Source organism: Bidens hawaiensis, unplaced genomic scaffold, assembly GCF_021521415.1.
Source record: "Bidens hawaiensis isolate Kalapana, Puna unplaced genomic scaffold, B.hawaiensis_p1.1 tig00018849_1, whole genome shotgun sequence".
NCBI classification, from domain to species: Eukaryota; Viridiplantae; Streptophyta; class Magnoliopsida; order Asterales; family Asteraceae; genus Bidens; species Bidens hawaiensis.
This window is the reverse complement of record NW_027492864.1, coordinates 446,100-462,372: the sequence shown is the minus strand read 5'-3', so window position 1 is coordinate 462,372 and position 16,273 is coordinate 446,100. Positions and strand designations below refer to the sequence as shown.

The 16,273-nt window shown below is 35.7% G+C and overlaps 2 protein-coding genes across 2 annotated transcripts; both read right to left on the bottom strand.

The window, feature by feature from the left end:
- Positions 1–401: 401 nt before the first annotated feature.
- On the bottom strand, positions 402–3,092 carry LOC143557239 (putative protein arginine N-methyltransferase 6). The gene is made up of 7 exons (XM_077046357.1): positions 1,699–3,092; positions 1,535–1,612; positions 1,358–1,436; positions 1,177–1,271; positions 1,012–1,096; positions 757–950; positions 402–648 (listed from the first exon to the last, which is right to left on the bottom strand). The coding sequence occupies exons 1-7, from the start codon at positions 1,771–1,773 to the stop codon at positions 526–528; spliced, it is 729 nt and encodes a 242-aa protein (XP_076902472.1). The 5' UTR covers positions 1,774–3,092; the 3' UTR covers positions 402–525.
- A 2,707-nt stretch (positions 3,093–5,799) lies between these two features.
- LOC143557238 (uncharacterized) lies at positions 5,800–14,801 on the bottom strand. The gene is made up of 2 exons (XM_077046356.1): positions 14,648–14,801; positions 5,800–8,018 (listed from the first exon to the last, which is right to left on the bottom strand). The coding sequence occupies exon 2, from the start codon at positions 6,856–6,858 to the stop codon at positions 5,947–5,949; it is 912 nt and encodes a 303-aa protein (XP_076902471.1). The 5' UTR covers positions 6,859–8,018; positions 14,648–14,801; the 3' UTR covers positions 5,800–5,946.
- Between the last annotated feature and the right edge of the window lie 1,472 nt (positions 14,802–16,273).

The following is a 16,273-nucleotide window of genomic DNA, read 5'->3' as shown; positions in this document are numbered from 1 at the left end:
TTAATTTATGTTATAATTATCATATCCGAGTACAAGCGAGTACTTCCTACAAGGGGGTCAACCGCCTAGCGAGTTTTACAACATTGCTTTTGACATTAAAGAAATTCAATTGTTTAGAAGGTGTACTAGTGAATGATATATGACATGAAGTATTGGCACGTTAATTACAAAAATGTTACCGTGTTGAAAAATGATTGTCCTAAAAACAGAATGATTAGTTGAACATTACATCCGACCGCCCAAAGAGACAGCGAGTCTCTAGTTATGTTTTACAAACAACAAAATTTTTATCCACTGATTAATACTCTACAGAATGTTATACACACCACATTTCTATTTACCTACAAGCACAGACTATTCTTTGATTGTGTAAAGTCAGGAAAAAAATGTTGATATTAACACGCTCACTGCAACACAAATTTCTTTTCAAACGAACGACCGCCCACACTGCAACAGAAAAAGTCAAAACAAGTATTGGTTATATAGCAAAGAATAGGGTTCTAGAAAGTATTTAATATGAGTAACTCACTTGTATTCAAGATGAATGTTGATGCACCGAAAGTTATCTAAGCATTGTGTTATTGTAACACCGCCGTCAATAACCTGATCCTGCTCCACATCTATCGGATCATAGAAGTACACCATCGTCTGTCAAATTTTAAAATTTTGTTTAATAATCAGTACAAAAAACAGTATATAAACCAAGTGGCCATTTTGACCTGTTTACTTATGAACGGGCCGATTTGACCCATATACCTGTTGCCAATGTGTAGGAGGATCCTCGGGTGCAGTGGAAAGAACAAGTGCATCATCTGGATTGGCCCGTTTCCTCCGATAACTACCAGAAGGCTTTGTTTCGGTTGACTCTTCAACAGTTATAAGCGCTCGATTATTATTATGCGGTCCACCAAACGCAACATCAAACCAAAATGCAAACCCATGGAAATGAGCTGAAATAAAATAAGATAAAAACAATCAAATAACTGTCATATTATAAACTAAGGGATTTACCTCCAATCATAGATTGAAACTTAAAGTTTGATGTCACTGATTCTGCTTCTTTTTCTGTGACTGTATAGCAATCCACATGCTTTACCTGTTAGTTTCCACCAAAAACAAAATTTATATTTATAATATATGAAAATAATATTAGTTTCTAGAATTGAAAATAGGTACCAAATGAGGCCATGTAAGAACATTTTCTCCACTGATTGTCTCCACAGATGGCGCCTCAAACGCACAACGTTTTGCTACTTGCATTATTGGAGACACTGCAACATATATAAAATTATTAATATTACATATATATAAGGTTGGTAAGTTAAACCGTTAAAGTCAGATTATTTTTTTAACTCACTGTCAATCCCAAAGACCTTCCGCCAGAAATCAACACTTTCTGCATATCGGTCGGGATGTGTAACAGGGGCCATGTTTAGCTGCAGAAAATACAAGTCAAAAGTATTAAAAATTATAAAATATCAACTGAATCATATTGTTTAAAAGTTATAAATGTTGAAAATAAGGTATACTATACCATTGCATTTGAAGGAAGAATAAGACCGCCAGGTTTTAACCAGCGGTCTCTGGCAACAATAACACTCCTAAGCATGCTCTACAATACAAAAAATGGAAAATATAAAAGAAATAATAGATACAAAATATGATTAATAACTTGGGAAATGAATAATAAATAATCACCTCATAGAAGAGCATATAACCCATCCACTCAGAAACTATAACATCCACCTTTTCATCTATTTGAACTTGCTGCATTAAGAGAATACGATGTCAAAATTTGGTTGATAAAATAGTTTAAAAAATTATAATCACAGTTTATGTACCTCCATACGTTGGTGTAAAACAACGATTATGTCAAAAAGATTATTTGCCTCGACAATTTCCTTTGCCTATTACAAAATTTTAATATAAATAAGATTAAAATATGATGGAAACGTCATTAACAACATTATGCCAAACTGCTAGAAGTGGCAAGACATACATGATTCGCTATATCACTGGCATCCACTGCATAAACCTGGTAAAATATAGTTATTGCAGAACAAAAATAAATTACAATGTTTCTTGCCATAAAATTGATAAGAGTTCTTAAAGAATTTAATCATTTCAAATATAATCACTCGTCAAAAAATCTTACTCGTCTTGCTCCTGCTTGAGCACAAAATATTGAGAGGATGCCTGTACCACAGCCAACATCTAAAACAACCTATAATACAAGCAAGTGAAATAAATTTCTTATATTATAATGGACAAATTAAAAAAGAACTGAAAAGAACACGACATTATTATCGTTAAAATGCAAACAACAAGACTGCTTTCACATCCATGATATTATTTTTATAAAAACTTAAACTTGAGTGTTTTCTTACTTTGCCTTCAATAAGACTCTGATGGTGTAAAATAGCATTCCTGTACGCTTCTGTTCTCACATGATCCTGCAGAATAAAACTAATTAGACATGTAGAATGCACTGTAAAGAATCCAACATTAGGACAAACTGCTACAACTAAAAGTAAAATACAGAAATTGTATAATCAACAATTATTTATTGGTTGAAAAGTCATAACTCAAATTATATAATCAAAGCAACTGTCACAAGTCACAACATGCTGAAATCTTCATACCGAATGCAAGAAGCAGACTTACCAATAACCAAAACGATATACTTATATGCATCATCGTTAATACAAACATGGTTACAAATTCAGTGCAAAGAATCCAACACTACGCCAAAAACACTGGAGAAAATTATATATTGCATGCTTGAAAAATCATAACTGAAATTGTACAGTCTACAAATATGCATAACCAAAGTTAAACAAAGCAACTTGTTGATACTCTTAATAGATCATATAACTTTACTCATTATTGATAATATACCCATCATTTATATGACAACAAAACTATGAACACGCGATACAAATTGCTAGACACATATTGTTTTAACTGGACACTAAAATACATTCATCATGGTGTCAATGAAACAAGTTGTTATCTGAAATCACAAATCAGTTACCAGAACATTTTACGAACCCTAAACAGGAACTTTGACTGCTACGAACATGAACAAAACAAGAATCTAAAGATCATATGCTTATTATTGATAATTTGATAGTGCATACAAAGGAATAGAGGATCATTAACTGTTGATACTCTAATTACTAGCTAGATCATATACTTCTACTCATTATTATTAATACATTCACTGTTACACATTCTAGATACATTCATTATTTTACAATAAATTAACCACAACAGTAACATAATAATAATAATAATAATAATAATAATAATAATAATAATAATAGTAATAATAATAGTAGTAGTAGTACGTACGTACGTACGTACGTACCTTGATCATGTCTTGATGAGTTCCGACGTGCGCGTAGGAGTGAAAGTAAGCGCTCTCATAATCGACACGAGGCGGCGGTGCGACTACAAACCGTGGATCCGGAACGATATTCCTACGTGGCCGGCGAGATGACTTACGTCGTGGAGGCCTCCTTCAACCGCCGCTGCCGCTGAGCTGGTGGCTGTTGCTGTCGTTGTTGTTATCGTCGCCGGAGCTGCCGCATGGTGTTGACGTCGATCCTTGACCTTCCATGGCGTTCGGTTTTGAGTTAAGTGTAAACGGTTAGTAACTAACTAACTAACTGCTTTGGTGTGTGTAGGTGTAACTGACTAATGGTGGGACCAGTTGATATATGAGAGGTAATATACTACATTACTACTGATATGATATAAACTGATTTAACGGAAGGTAACGGAACGAAATGAAATGGAATTAACGTATTGAGAAAGGAGTCACCGGAGTGTCAAGGGAGAGACCAGTGTTTCATGTTACCCAGGTTCAATTCATGCTCGTATTATTTTTAGTTTCGGACGCCCTGGGTGATAATAGGAGATTAGGCAAGTAGGTGAAGTTCACTCATAAGAACCTTGAACCGAACAAGTCTTATCTTATTGCATTGTCGTGCCATTAACCGAGTGTTCGCGGGCGTTGGCCTTTTCTAATAGTTCACTAGGTGAAATGGAATAGATGTGTCAAGAAAATAATAATAATAATAATAATAATAATAATGGAACTGTAGAATTTTCTTTTAGTTGAAAATCATAAATTACGGTTATGTTTGGCTCAGTTTATGCAGTATTGTAAAAATCGCTAATCGCTAGTCCGGCAGTGTGGGTTGAGACTAGCGATTAATCAGAATTTATCAGGACTAATCGGGATTAACCATTAACCAGGATTAAATGACAACTAATCAGGATTAATCAATGATTAATCGGCGTTTAGACATGATTTTTACAACACTAAGCTTATGCATGCTTCAAAACGAGCAGGACCAAAAATATTTGTTGTAGTTATTGTGGAAAATCATTATTTTTGGGCCGAGGCTTGAGAGATTGTTATTTTAAGTAATTTATTCCGAGCTATAGCTTAAATGTAACACAAAGGATTAACCCGTGATCGATCGAGCTGAAACCGTACAAAAAACAAAAGGTGAGAAACCGAAATGGAACGTTTTGTAGAACCAGAATTCAATTTTGGTTCGGTTCGAGCTAGAATTTCTTCAAATATGTCCTTGAATTTATTCGAAATGTAAGTCAAACTCAAATTGGAGAAAAATATGGTCATTGGGTTCCTTTTATTGGAACTATGTTTCTATTTACTTTTGTTTCGAATTGGTCAGATGCTCTTTTACAATTTTACCTTGAAAATTCATACAATTATCTAACTGGGAGTTAGCCGCACCTGCAAATGATATAAATACTACTTGTCGTGCCAACCGTAAGTGATCTCGTTGATGAACTATTTATCTTAAACTAGTTATTTAAAAAACGGATAATAACCTATTACCCTTTATGAGTTTATTCTACCTTCATCTGATTTCAACGTATTAGAATCTTTAAATTATGCAAAATATATGTTAAAGAAGTTAATATAAATTTTTAATATCTTTCTTCTAAATTTAGTGTAAATCGATATGCAAATGTGTAAAATTACATGTCTAATCATATAAAATAGTATGAATTTCTATATAAAGCAATATAAAAATTAGTAAGGAAAATTGGTTTTTATTGGTTCCAACTATTGTCTTTTGGTCATTACCGGTCCCAACTAACAAATTGGTCACTGATGGTCCCAACTTTAAATGCATTTGTTCCTAACGGTCCGCGGCTAACAGAATCCTAACGTCGTTAGTTTTAGGTCGCCGGAAAAACGTTTTTGTCGGCAAAGTCAATCTTTTTGCTGGAAAACACCACCTGAACACCGCCACCACCACCAATTGACTCACCGCCAACCAACCACCATCAATTAAGCACCGTCAACTGATTCCGACGATGGTTCTAGGGTTCCGGCAACCTCAATAATTGGGGCTTTTACCGAAAAAGATTCCTAAAGGTACGATACAAAGTTACCATGATGTTTGAGACAAAATTCTTGAGTTTTCGGGAAAAAATCCGCTCAAAAACGTTTTTTCCAGCGACCTGAAACTAACGACGTTAGAATTCTGTTAGTCACGGACCGTTAGGAACAAATATGTTAAAAGTTGGGACCGTCAGCAGCCAATTCATTAGTTGGGACCGATAGTGACCAAAAGACGATAGTTTGTACCAATAAAAACCAATTTTCCAATTAATAAAATAGTGCTAACCAATATTTATCAGTGATTTAATGAATATGAGCATTTTAAACAAGTTTATAACTGTCATTAATAAGTAATATGTAATCTTTAAATAAAATGAAAAAAAAAGAAAAGAAAAAAAAAAGTACCACAAACAGCAAAAAATGTGTAAACATAAAATCTGCAAACGTCCCATGATCTTCATGACACTTGGCATCCATCTTGTTCCATAACTATTTTGTTTAACATATTAACCTGCTAAATGTGACACATGTACAAATTAAGGTAAAGGCAGGAGGAACTAAGCATCATGGATGACAACAGCGTTTCTCCAACACCAAAAATGACTTGCAACCTTGCACCGGAAACACTTAAAGATCATATGATACTGTAATTCTTTATGACAAAAATTGCATTGCTCATCATCCTTTATCCCTTGTACAAAGGTGACAGGGTGGGGGTGTTCTTCGATTTTATATCTTTCTCCAAACTTAACATTGAAATAACCAAAGATAGCCGATTTGATCCGGAAATATGTAGAGAGCTGGTCACATTGAAGTTTTACGGGGGCACAAGCAGTGTGCATAGACGACGCACACATGCTGCAATGATAGAACCACAAGTTCGGGCCAAATTCATCCTCACAAATCTCACAAAAGTATTCGCCACTATGGTTCTCAGCTGGATAGTATCTTAGACTCAGTGCATGTTTATCGTACTTGTGCCTAATAGTTGTAGGTAATAACAAAGCACAACTCGTATGCAAATAGAAATCACAAGTGGCACAATGGAATCCCGCACCTTTTATCCGCCCCCAACATCCCTTACAAATATTTGTATATGGTGATGAAGCTTTAAATCTTAGGAGGATGTGATTAGGGTGAGTCTCATGTGTGATTACCTCAGGTATGAAGCCACAATTGATATTCACAAAATATTTACATTGCCTGCATCCATATGCAAAACCATTGCAAAATAAAAGACAATTGCTACAGGTAAACACACCTATCAACACACCTTTCGAATCTCTTGGGATCTTTGGTAGCAGAACAAGTGTATGCTCAGGATGATCGTGATAGTTTTGTATTTGAGAAGGTAGCCTAGTACACCACTCATGAAGAACAAAATCACAATTATGTTGAGAACACTTGTAAAAGGGCACATTGGTGATTGGTCTGACGCATCCATTACATATTAGTTCCACACTTTTCATGGGATCGTGAAGAGAACCGGCACGTTAAGAAGTGTGTCAAAAAGAATCAGCGGGTGTGGATGACAAAACATTTCACCATCAATCTTCCTTTTAATATCTAATTCGCCTTTGTTGATAAATTGGTGCATTAGAAGGTTAACACTTTCATCGGGGAATGGACAACGAATTAGATTAGGATAATCCTCATCTTTGAAATTTTTGTGAGTTTCACCCCAACCTAATTAGTGAATGACATATTAAAAGTTAAACTTAAATTGACAAGCGCAATATCTAATATTAAAAAGAAAAGCATAATTTCTCACCCGCGGGCATCAAGATAGAAGACATAAATGCCTCTTTCCTTGAAGTAGCACAATCAACATGAACGTAGTATCGACATTTATCGCATCTGTAATGCCACAAGTAAGAACTGTAATAATATAGGTGAGGATCGAAACCTTTCTCACAAACTCTGCACTTGGGAAAGTATCTATGGAGCTTCTCATCAACAGGAAAGGAATAAGCAAGGGTAAGTAAATGTGAATGACTGAAACTTCCATTAGTAGACTTTTGGATGAGTAACTTGGATGGAAGCAAAGCACAGTCCAAGTGGATGCTGAAACCAAAACAAGTGATACACTGGTAGAAGGTTCCACTATGTTCATTACCACAAGCGTTACAACATGATGTCATCCTATTCAAATAGCGTAGTAGTTGGTGAGGGTGACTTGGGTGCTCCATCTTTTGTTCGGACATAGTAGCATAGATTATGTCCATATAGAAATCACATATGGAACAATGGTATTTGTAGAACTTTTTTCTCTCAAGTTTGCATATAGCACACCTCCATTTGTTATAAATTTGTTCGATAATGGTTAGTGGGAGCTTGGTCAACGTAAGACTGTGGTCGGGATGCAATGGGTGGTTTTGTTGGGTTTTAGGAAGTTGTGTGCAGAATTTGTGTAGGGAGTAGTCGCACTCTTTGCAGGAGTAGTAACATATATGAAATGGATAGATCTCTTCCTCACACATCATGCATTTGCCAACATAAGGCTCTTCCACCATAATATCATCTTCGTCTTCATCTTCCTTGTCAGAGTTTTCGTTGTCGTGGTCAGGCTGCAATTCAACCAGGTGTAGCATATGCTCATGAGTAAAGTGCTGAAGTTGCTCCATTTGAACTACACAGAGTAAAGACTTGGGTTGTCCCTGTGAGGTCTTTTTTTGTTGGGTTATTTTTGCCTATGAGAAAACCCGACAACAACATTAACCTTCATGGGATTTATTACCATTATTATTATTATTATTATTATTATTATTAATTAAGTAATAAAGAAAAAGAAAAAATAATATTATTATTGCCCTCTTGTTCACGGATGAACACAACCAAAGAAAAGGGGAATTGGTTTTGGGCCCACATGTGGTGTGGGCTTTGTTACTTGGTCGACAAGAACACTCAAGAATATAATGGATTTTGTGGTGATAATTGTAAAGTACACACAAAATAATATTCAGCCGTCATATACAAAATATATACGAAAGTTTTTGTTTGGGGTTTAATTCCTTGGTGACTGCCGAATACATCAGAGACAAAGAGAGTAATTATTTGGTGTTTTATTCCTCTGGTGTTTTTTGTGAAGATAAGAGACGTACCAGAGATCGACTCATTCTCTCGTTGGTGGTCGTTTTTCCTAACAGAGTGGTATCAGAGCTTCGGCTCTTGTTCTTGGGTTAAGACTTGTTTGAACGATGGAAGCTAATACAGGTAGGATGGTGAGTTTGAATGGTTTCTAATTATCATGTTTGGAAAGGCAAGATGGAAGACCTTCTTTTTGTGAAGGATTATTATTTGCCTGTTTTTAGTACCGATAAACCTGAATTTAAAACTGATGAAGAATGGAATATTTTGCATCGGAAGGTTTGCGGGTATATTCGGCAATGGGTTGATGATAATGTTTTGAAACATATTAGCGGGGAGAGTCATGCTCACACTATATGGACCAAGCTTGAAGAGTTGTATGCTCGGAAGACCGGGAACAATAAGTTGTTCTTGATTAAGCAGTTGATTAACTTGAAATACCGTGATGGAACTCATGTTACTGATCTTCTGAATGTTTTTCAGGGTGAATGTTTTTCAGGGTGTTATTAATCAGCTTGCAGGTATGGGTATTAAGTTTGAAGACGAGATACAAGGTTTATGGCTTCTTGGTACGTTACCGGATTCTTGGGAGACTTTTAGGACATCGTTGTCCAACTCCGCAGCTAACGGTATTATTACTATGGAATTGGCTAAAGGTAATATTATAAATGAAGAGATGAGAAGAAAGTCACAAGGTTCCTCTTCACATTCAGATGCCTTGGTTACCGAAAGTAGGGGGAGAAGCCATATCAGAGGTCCGAGTAATAGAGCAAAGCACCGTAGTAAGTCCAAAGGGAAGTGTCATCATTGTGGTAGAAAAGGGCGCACAATAAAATATTGCAGGCAACTGAAAAAGGAGAACAAGAAGGCTAATTACAACAATAAAAAGAACAACTACAAGAAAGATGACGGTGATGAAGGTACTTCTGAAACTAACACTGGCACCGAAGAGTTTTATATTTGTTGTGATTATGATAGGGTGAACATTGCACGTGATGATTCGAGTTGGGTTGTTGACAGTTGTGCTACTTGTCATGTGACATGACAAAGGGATTTTTATTCGTCTTATACTCCTGGTGATTTTGGGAATGTCAAGATGGGTAATAATGGGCTATCAAAGATCGTTGGTGTTGGGGATGTTTGTTTGAAGTTTGATACTGGGATGGATTTGGTTTTACGCAATGTGAAACATGTTCCGGATATTAGACTTAATTTGATCTCCGCGGGCACATTAGATGATGATGGTTTCCACAGTACCTTTGGTGGTGGAATTTGGAAACTCACTCGTGGTTTGTTGATCGTGGCAAGAGGTGAAAGAACTTCAAAGTTGTACATGACACATCCAAAGATTTCCAGAGACTCGGTTAATTCATTGACGAATTCTGATGCGACTGATATGTGGCATAAGAGACTTGCGCACATGAGTGAAAAGGGGATGTCTATTTTATTGAAGAAAGATGCCTTGTCCGGTGTGAAAGATGTTCATTTGAAGAAGTGTTCTCGTTGTATGAATGGTAAGCAAAATAGAGTTTCTTTTCATAGTATACTTGACTTGGTGCATTCAGACGTATGTGGTCATATGAATACTAGAACACTTGGGGGCTGCTTATATTTTGTCCCATTTATAGACGATCATTCGAGGAAGGTATGGGTTTATACTTTAAAGTCTAAAGATCAAGTATTTGATGTGTTTAAGCAGTTTCATGCCCTAGTTGAGAGACAGACTGGGAAGAAGCTCAAGTGTGTTCGTACAGATAATAGAGGTGAATACATTGGTCCTTTTAATGCTTATTGTAGAGAGAATGGTATTCGACACCAAAGGCCACCTCCTAAGACACCACAGTTGAATGGTTTAGCAGAACGGATGAGTCGAACTTTGGTTGAAAGGTTTAAGTGTTTGCTCTCACATGCAGGGTTGCCTAATTCCTTTTGGGGAGAAGCTTTACATACAGCGGTACATGTTATTAATCTTACTCCTTGTATTCCTTTGCATAATGATGTTCCAGATAGGGTTTGGAGTGGCAAAGATGTTTCGTATTGTCATTTGCGGGTCTTTGGATGCAAAGCATTTGTGCATATCCCCAAAGATGAAAGATCAAAGCTTGATGTGAAGTCTAGACAGTGTATATTCCTTGGTTATGGGCAAGATGAGTTTGGATACAGGCTATATGATCCGGTTTCAAAGAAGCTTGTTAGAAGTCTTGATGTTGTGTTTGTGGAAGACAAGAGTTTGAAAGATATTGAGAAGACACAGGTAGTTCCTCAGTATGATGATGATCTCATTGATTTGGACCCTATTCCTACTCAGCGTTATGAGCCACATCACGAAGATGGTATTCAAAATGACGAACAACATGGTACCGATAATATTGATAATCAAGAGAAGGTAGAGTTGGATGAGGATATTCATCCCGAGTTACCGGTAGATATGCCTGCATTTGTCCCACTTAGGCGGCGGTCTACCAGAGCCCGTCAACCATCTACTCATTATTCGACTGGTGAGTACGTCTTACTCACTGATGGGGGAGAGCCCGAGTATTATAAAGAGGCAATGGAACATAAGCATAAAAGATGGTAGTTTGAAGCCATGCAAGATGGGATGAATTCCTTGTATGAGAACAATACCTTTGAGTTAGTGGAGTTGCCTAAGGGCAAAAGAGCTTTGAAAACAAGTGGGTCTACAAATTGAAGACTGAAGAACATACCTCACGGCCTAGGTACAAGGCGAGATTGGTGGTCAAAGGGTTCAGCCAAAGAGAGGGTATTGATTTTGATGAGATTTTCTCTCCAGTTGTGAAGATGAGTTCCATCAGGGTGATCCTTGGTTTAGCTGCTAGTCTTGATCTTGAGATTGAGCAAATGGATGTCATGACAGCATTCCTTCATGGTGATCTGGATAAAGAAATCTACATGGAGCAACCTGAAGGTTTTCAGGTTAAAGGTAAAGAAGATTATGTTTGTAAACTTCATAAAAGTCTTTACGGGTTGAAGCAAGCACCGAGACAGTGGTACAAGAAATTTGAGTCAGTTATGGGGAAGCAAGGCTACCGAAAGACTGCGTCTGATCACTGTGTTTTCTTTAAGAGGTTTGGTGATGATAATTTTATCATTTTATTGCTTTATGTTGATGATAAGTTGATTGTTGGCAAGAATGCAGAAAGAATTGTCCAGCTGAAGAAAGAGTTAAGCAAGTCGTTTTCTATGAAAGACTTGGGTCCAACTAAGAATATTCTTGGCATTCGGATTACTAGAAATAGAGCTTCAAAGAAGTTACACATGTCACAAGAGCAATACATTGAAAAGGTGCTTAGCAGATTCAAGATATCTAAAGTTAATGTGGTTAGTACACCTCTTACTCCCAACTTTAAGTTAACTGAAAAATATTGTCCTACTTCTGAGAAAGAGATTAAAGAGATGGATGGTGTTCCATATACATCAGCGGTTGGGAGCTTGATGTATGCAATGGTATGTACACGGCCTGATATTGCCCATGCAGTAGGTGTTGTTAGTCGGTTCTTGTCAAATCCGGGTAGGAAGCATTGGGAAGCAGTTAAGTGGATACTTAGATATTTATGAGGTACTTCCAAATTGGGTATAACATTTAGAAATGGGGAGCCGATGCTTGTTGGTTACACGGATTCTGATATGGCAGGAAATAAGGACAACATGAAATCCACTTCTGGATATTTGATGTTATTTGCAGGGGGAGCCGTGTCATGGCAGTCAAGACTGCAAAAGTGTGTTGCTTTGTCTACTACCGAGGCAGAGTATATGGCAGCAACAGAAGCATGCAAAGAATTATTGTGGTTGAAAAGATTTATGCAAGAGCTTGCCTTTATGCAACAACGCTACGTGGTTCTTTGTGATAGTCAAAGTGCTATTCACCTTGCTAAGAACTCTATGTATCATAAGAGAACAAAACATATTGATGTGAGGTATCATTGGATTAGAGATGGTATTGAAGACAAGTTGTTTGAACTTGATAAAGTTTACACCGATGATAATTGTTCCGATATGTTGACCAAAGCTTTGGCAAGAGAGAAACTGAAGATTTGTTGCTCACTCGCCGGGGTGGTGAGTTCTTTCTCATAGACGAAAAGGGGGAGATTTGTTGGGTTATTTTTGCCCATGAGAAAACCCGACAACAACATTAACCTTCATGGGATTTATTACTATTATTATTATTATTAATTAAGTAATAAAGAAAAAAGAAAAAAATAATAATATTATTATTGCTCTCTTGTTCACGGATGAACACAACCAAAGAAAAGGGGAATTGGTTTTGGGCCCACATGTGGTGTGGGCTTTGTTACTTGGTCGACAAGAACACTAGAATATAACGGATTTTGTGGTGATAATTGTAAAGTACACAAAAAATAATATTCAACCGTCATATACAAAATATATACGAAAGTTTTTGTTTGGGGTTTAATTTCTTGGTGACTGCCGAATACATCAGAGACAAAGAGAGTTATTATTTGGTGTTTTATTCCTCTGGTGTTTTTTGTGAAGATAAGAGACGTGCCAGAGATCGACTCATTCTCTCGTTGGTGGTCGTTTTTCCCAACATTTTTTTCTTAAACTGATGTATAAAAATCTATGAAAACAAGACGACTTTGTATCAATGCATATTAAATTTCTCATACCTTTACCGTTGCTTTACATTTACAAACTTTCACTTCACTTTTCATTAAACCGTAAAACCATATATAATCGAATCAAACTTGATGCTCCTAGAAAAATAGTTGGTGGATATAAAATTAATTGAAAAATAATTGGATATAAATTATCATTTCTAAAAAAGAAGACTAAACATTGGTTCTGTAATAAAGGGCTCAATTGAATACAACTCAAGTTATTTTCTTCGATTATTAAATTTCCAACTTTTACCATGGAATAATTATAATTATCAAATACCATTAAAATATCAGGCAACTAAAATATGAATAATAGTAAAAAAATTTAAAGTTTTTGATAGAAAATAATTTGATGTTTCAATTTAACTAGAACTCTAGAAGGTTTATATTGTTATGATAATGAGTCGTTAAGAACATAAAGTGACTAAAATTAATAAAAACAGAATCAGTTAACAAACCCTAGGTAAGCCTAGGCTGCTATTTTTATCTGAAACCCAAAACTTGGCCTAAATCTAAAGTCACCCGAACCCGAATTAGAGAATATTCGAACCCGACAACGCAAACCTTAACTGGGTCGGGTCACTTTTTTTCAACAAAAAACCCAAACAGCTGACTGAACAATCCGGACATTTATTGTCTATTTCTTATAAATGTGTTTTGGTTTGGAGTCATTAGTGTTTGAAATATTAAGTTTTGGGATTTTAAACGTTATCATATCATATCGTCAAAGATGTCTGAATTTTAATGATATTTCTTTACGAGCACAGTGAATTTTGATGATATTTTTTGTGAGAGACAATTTTTTTTTTAAATTTTACATCTAAACCTAATAACCAAGCAAACTGACCCGAACCTAACCAACCCGAACTTTAAATTTGCTGGTTATCGGCTATGCAATCGATATTGCAGATATATTACCATAATATCAGTGATATATCAGTAAAAATATTGGTCAGAATATTGGTACCGATGATATCAGCGATATTGACCGATATATCGCCGATATTCCCAATATTGGTGTTTTAAGTCTTAACTATCACCTTTTAGTATTCGATGTTAGTGTTTTAAGTTTTAATCAGTTCCTACAAGGCTACATGCTATGATTGTTAGTGTAATGCAAGTTGCAAAAAGTTAATTTGTCAATGGTAGGATAACATATTGAATTATTAATGTTAAATTGCTATATATATGAATTTTACATGATATTAAAAATTACCAATATCCCACCGTGATAACCGATATCTCATGATATCCACCGCATTAACTGCTTAGGTTATCGGATCACTTTTTCCTAGCCAAAAGCCAAAAAACTCCGAAACCCGATGAACACCCTAGGTATAATCATCCTAGTATGATTGTGATTTAGATTATTTAAAGGTTCAACACACTAACTTAAACCATTATTTTCAAAAATACATATACAATCTGCTTTCCCTACACATTAGTTTCTTTCATTTTCAAATTAATTACATTGCCTATATATTAATCATCCAAACTAATAAAACTCCAAAAACTAAAAGAACGAGAGACGTACCTATAATGTAGTATTACAGAAGAAGCTTCTTCCTTGAATCAGCAAATTGGATACGGAAATTGTAAAATGAAGAGAGTGATAGATGTTTAGCGAATGAAGACAACTATAAATGGATGAATATATAGCGTCGATTAAGAATATCGTTGATTACACAAAAGGAATTTGGGTTCAAAAGAGATTCTTGGAGTAACTTAATAACTTACTTTTACTTTTGTGAACAATAAGGAACTAAAATTCAAGAAAGAAAATATTATTCAAGTTACTTGATGTGATCAATAAAACAATAACTTAACTTTTTTACTTTTGTGAACAATAAGGAACTACTTTAGACCAATCTGATTTTTCACATTCAACTATTTTTTTTTGAACGGCAAATTAGGATCACTCACGGGCCACTGGAGTATCATCATGTCACCAGCAGAACCACGCGATCATATTCATCTCCACTAGGCAATAATGCCTAACCACAAATTCAGGAGGAAATCCAATAAATCTTGAGAAAACCCCCTTGTGGGATTCAAACCCAGGACCTTATGGTCCCTAAGCCTTATCCCACCACCAAGATGCCACTAGGCTATAAAGCCATGTACCACATTCAACTATTATAATACTAGCTTTAACCATCATTACAAAACAACTTTCAGTATAACTATCTATATGTTGTGTGATATAGTTTCATTATGGATCAAATTGTGATAAAAGTTTTCATATATATATATTTTTTTTAATCAAATCATATTTTTCTTCTTATTATATAGAAACATAGATATTACATCAACATAGCATGTAGACGGGCAACAAGCTGCGGCGCCACCACTTTCTGAATTGCAAACCCTAACATGCTAAAGACATACCCCTGCCCCTTTGGAGTCGACACATTGCCATGCACAACCCGTTGGACCCTGGTTAGGAAACGGATAGCTTCCGGTGCCAAGGAGACAAAGGTATCAAAAGCAAGAGTGACAAAAACATGTTGGAACTTTTAAGATTGTCAAATGGTGAATCAAGAGTAACTATATATCTGGTTTTGTTTATACCAAATTCCGTAAAAAAAAAGACGAAAATGTCCTTTTATACGACAAAAATGCGCTTGGACTGTCTTATTAAAAAGCAGTGATTGGAATTAAAAAATAAAAATATAACATAAAAGAACCATGGCGGGTCGTTTTAAAATGTTTCAGCATGGTTGGGCTATGGTATGTCTAGGTTTCGTTTACCATGGTCTTGGTTTTAAAAAGTGTAAGACGCATCAAAACACGTAGTCTGCGTTAGGTGAACGCGCTTATGCACCAGCCTCATGTACGCAAATTGTTCTATATTTTCAAAATGCTTATGCATTAATGATTTAATGAAATAGTAGGTGGGCGGTTTTGTAACCGCCTTCAGCATAACACTTAAAGCAAAAGGTACAAGTGTAGTCTCGCAATTCTTAACATGTTTTTGGTTGTGAAACGAGCAGGTACCTATAATATATATCTATAACTGATATATCTTCTAGCAATGATACTATAATCACAGCAGCACGCTATACTTTTACTATATATGGGCATATTAGTATGCTTACAAAAGTGTATATTGCAATCTATATATTGATTGAAATTTGAAATATTTACCAGCAAATGGATC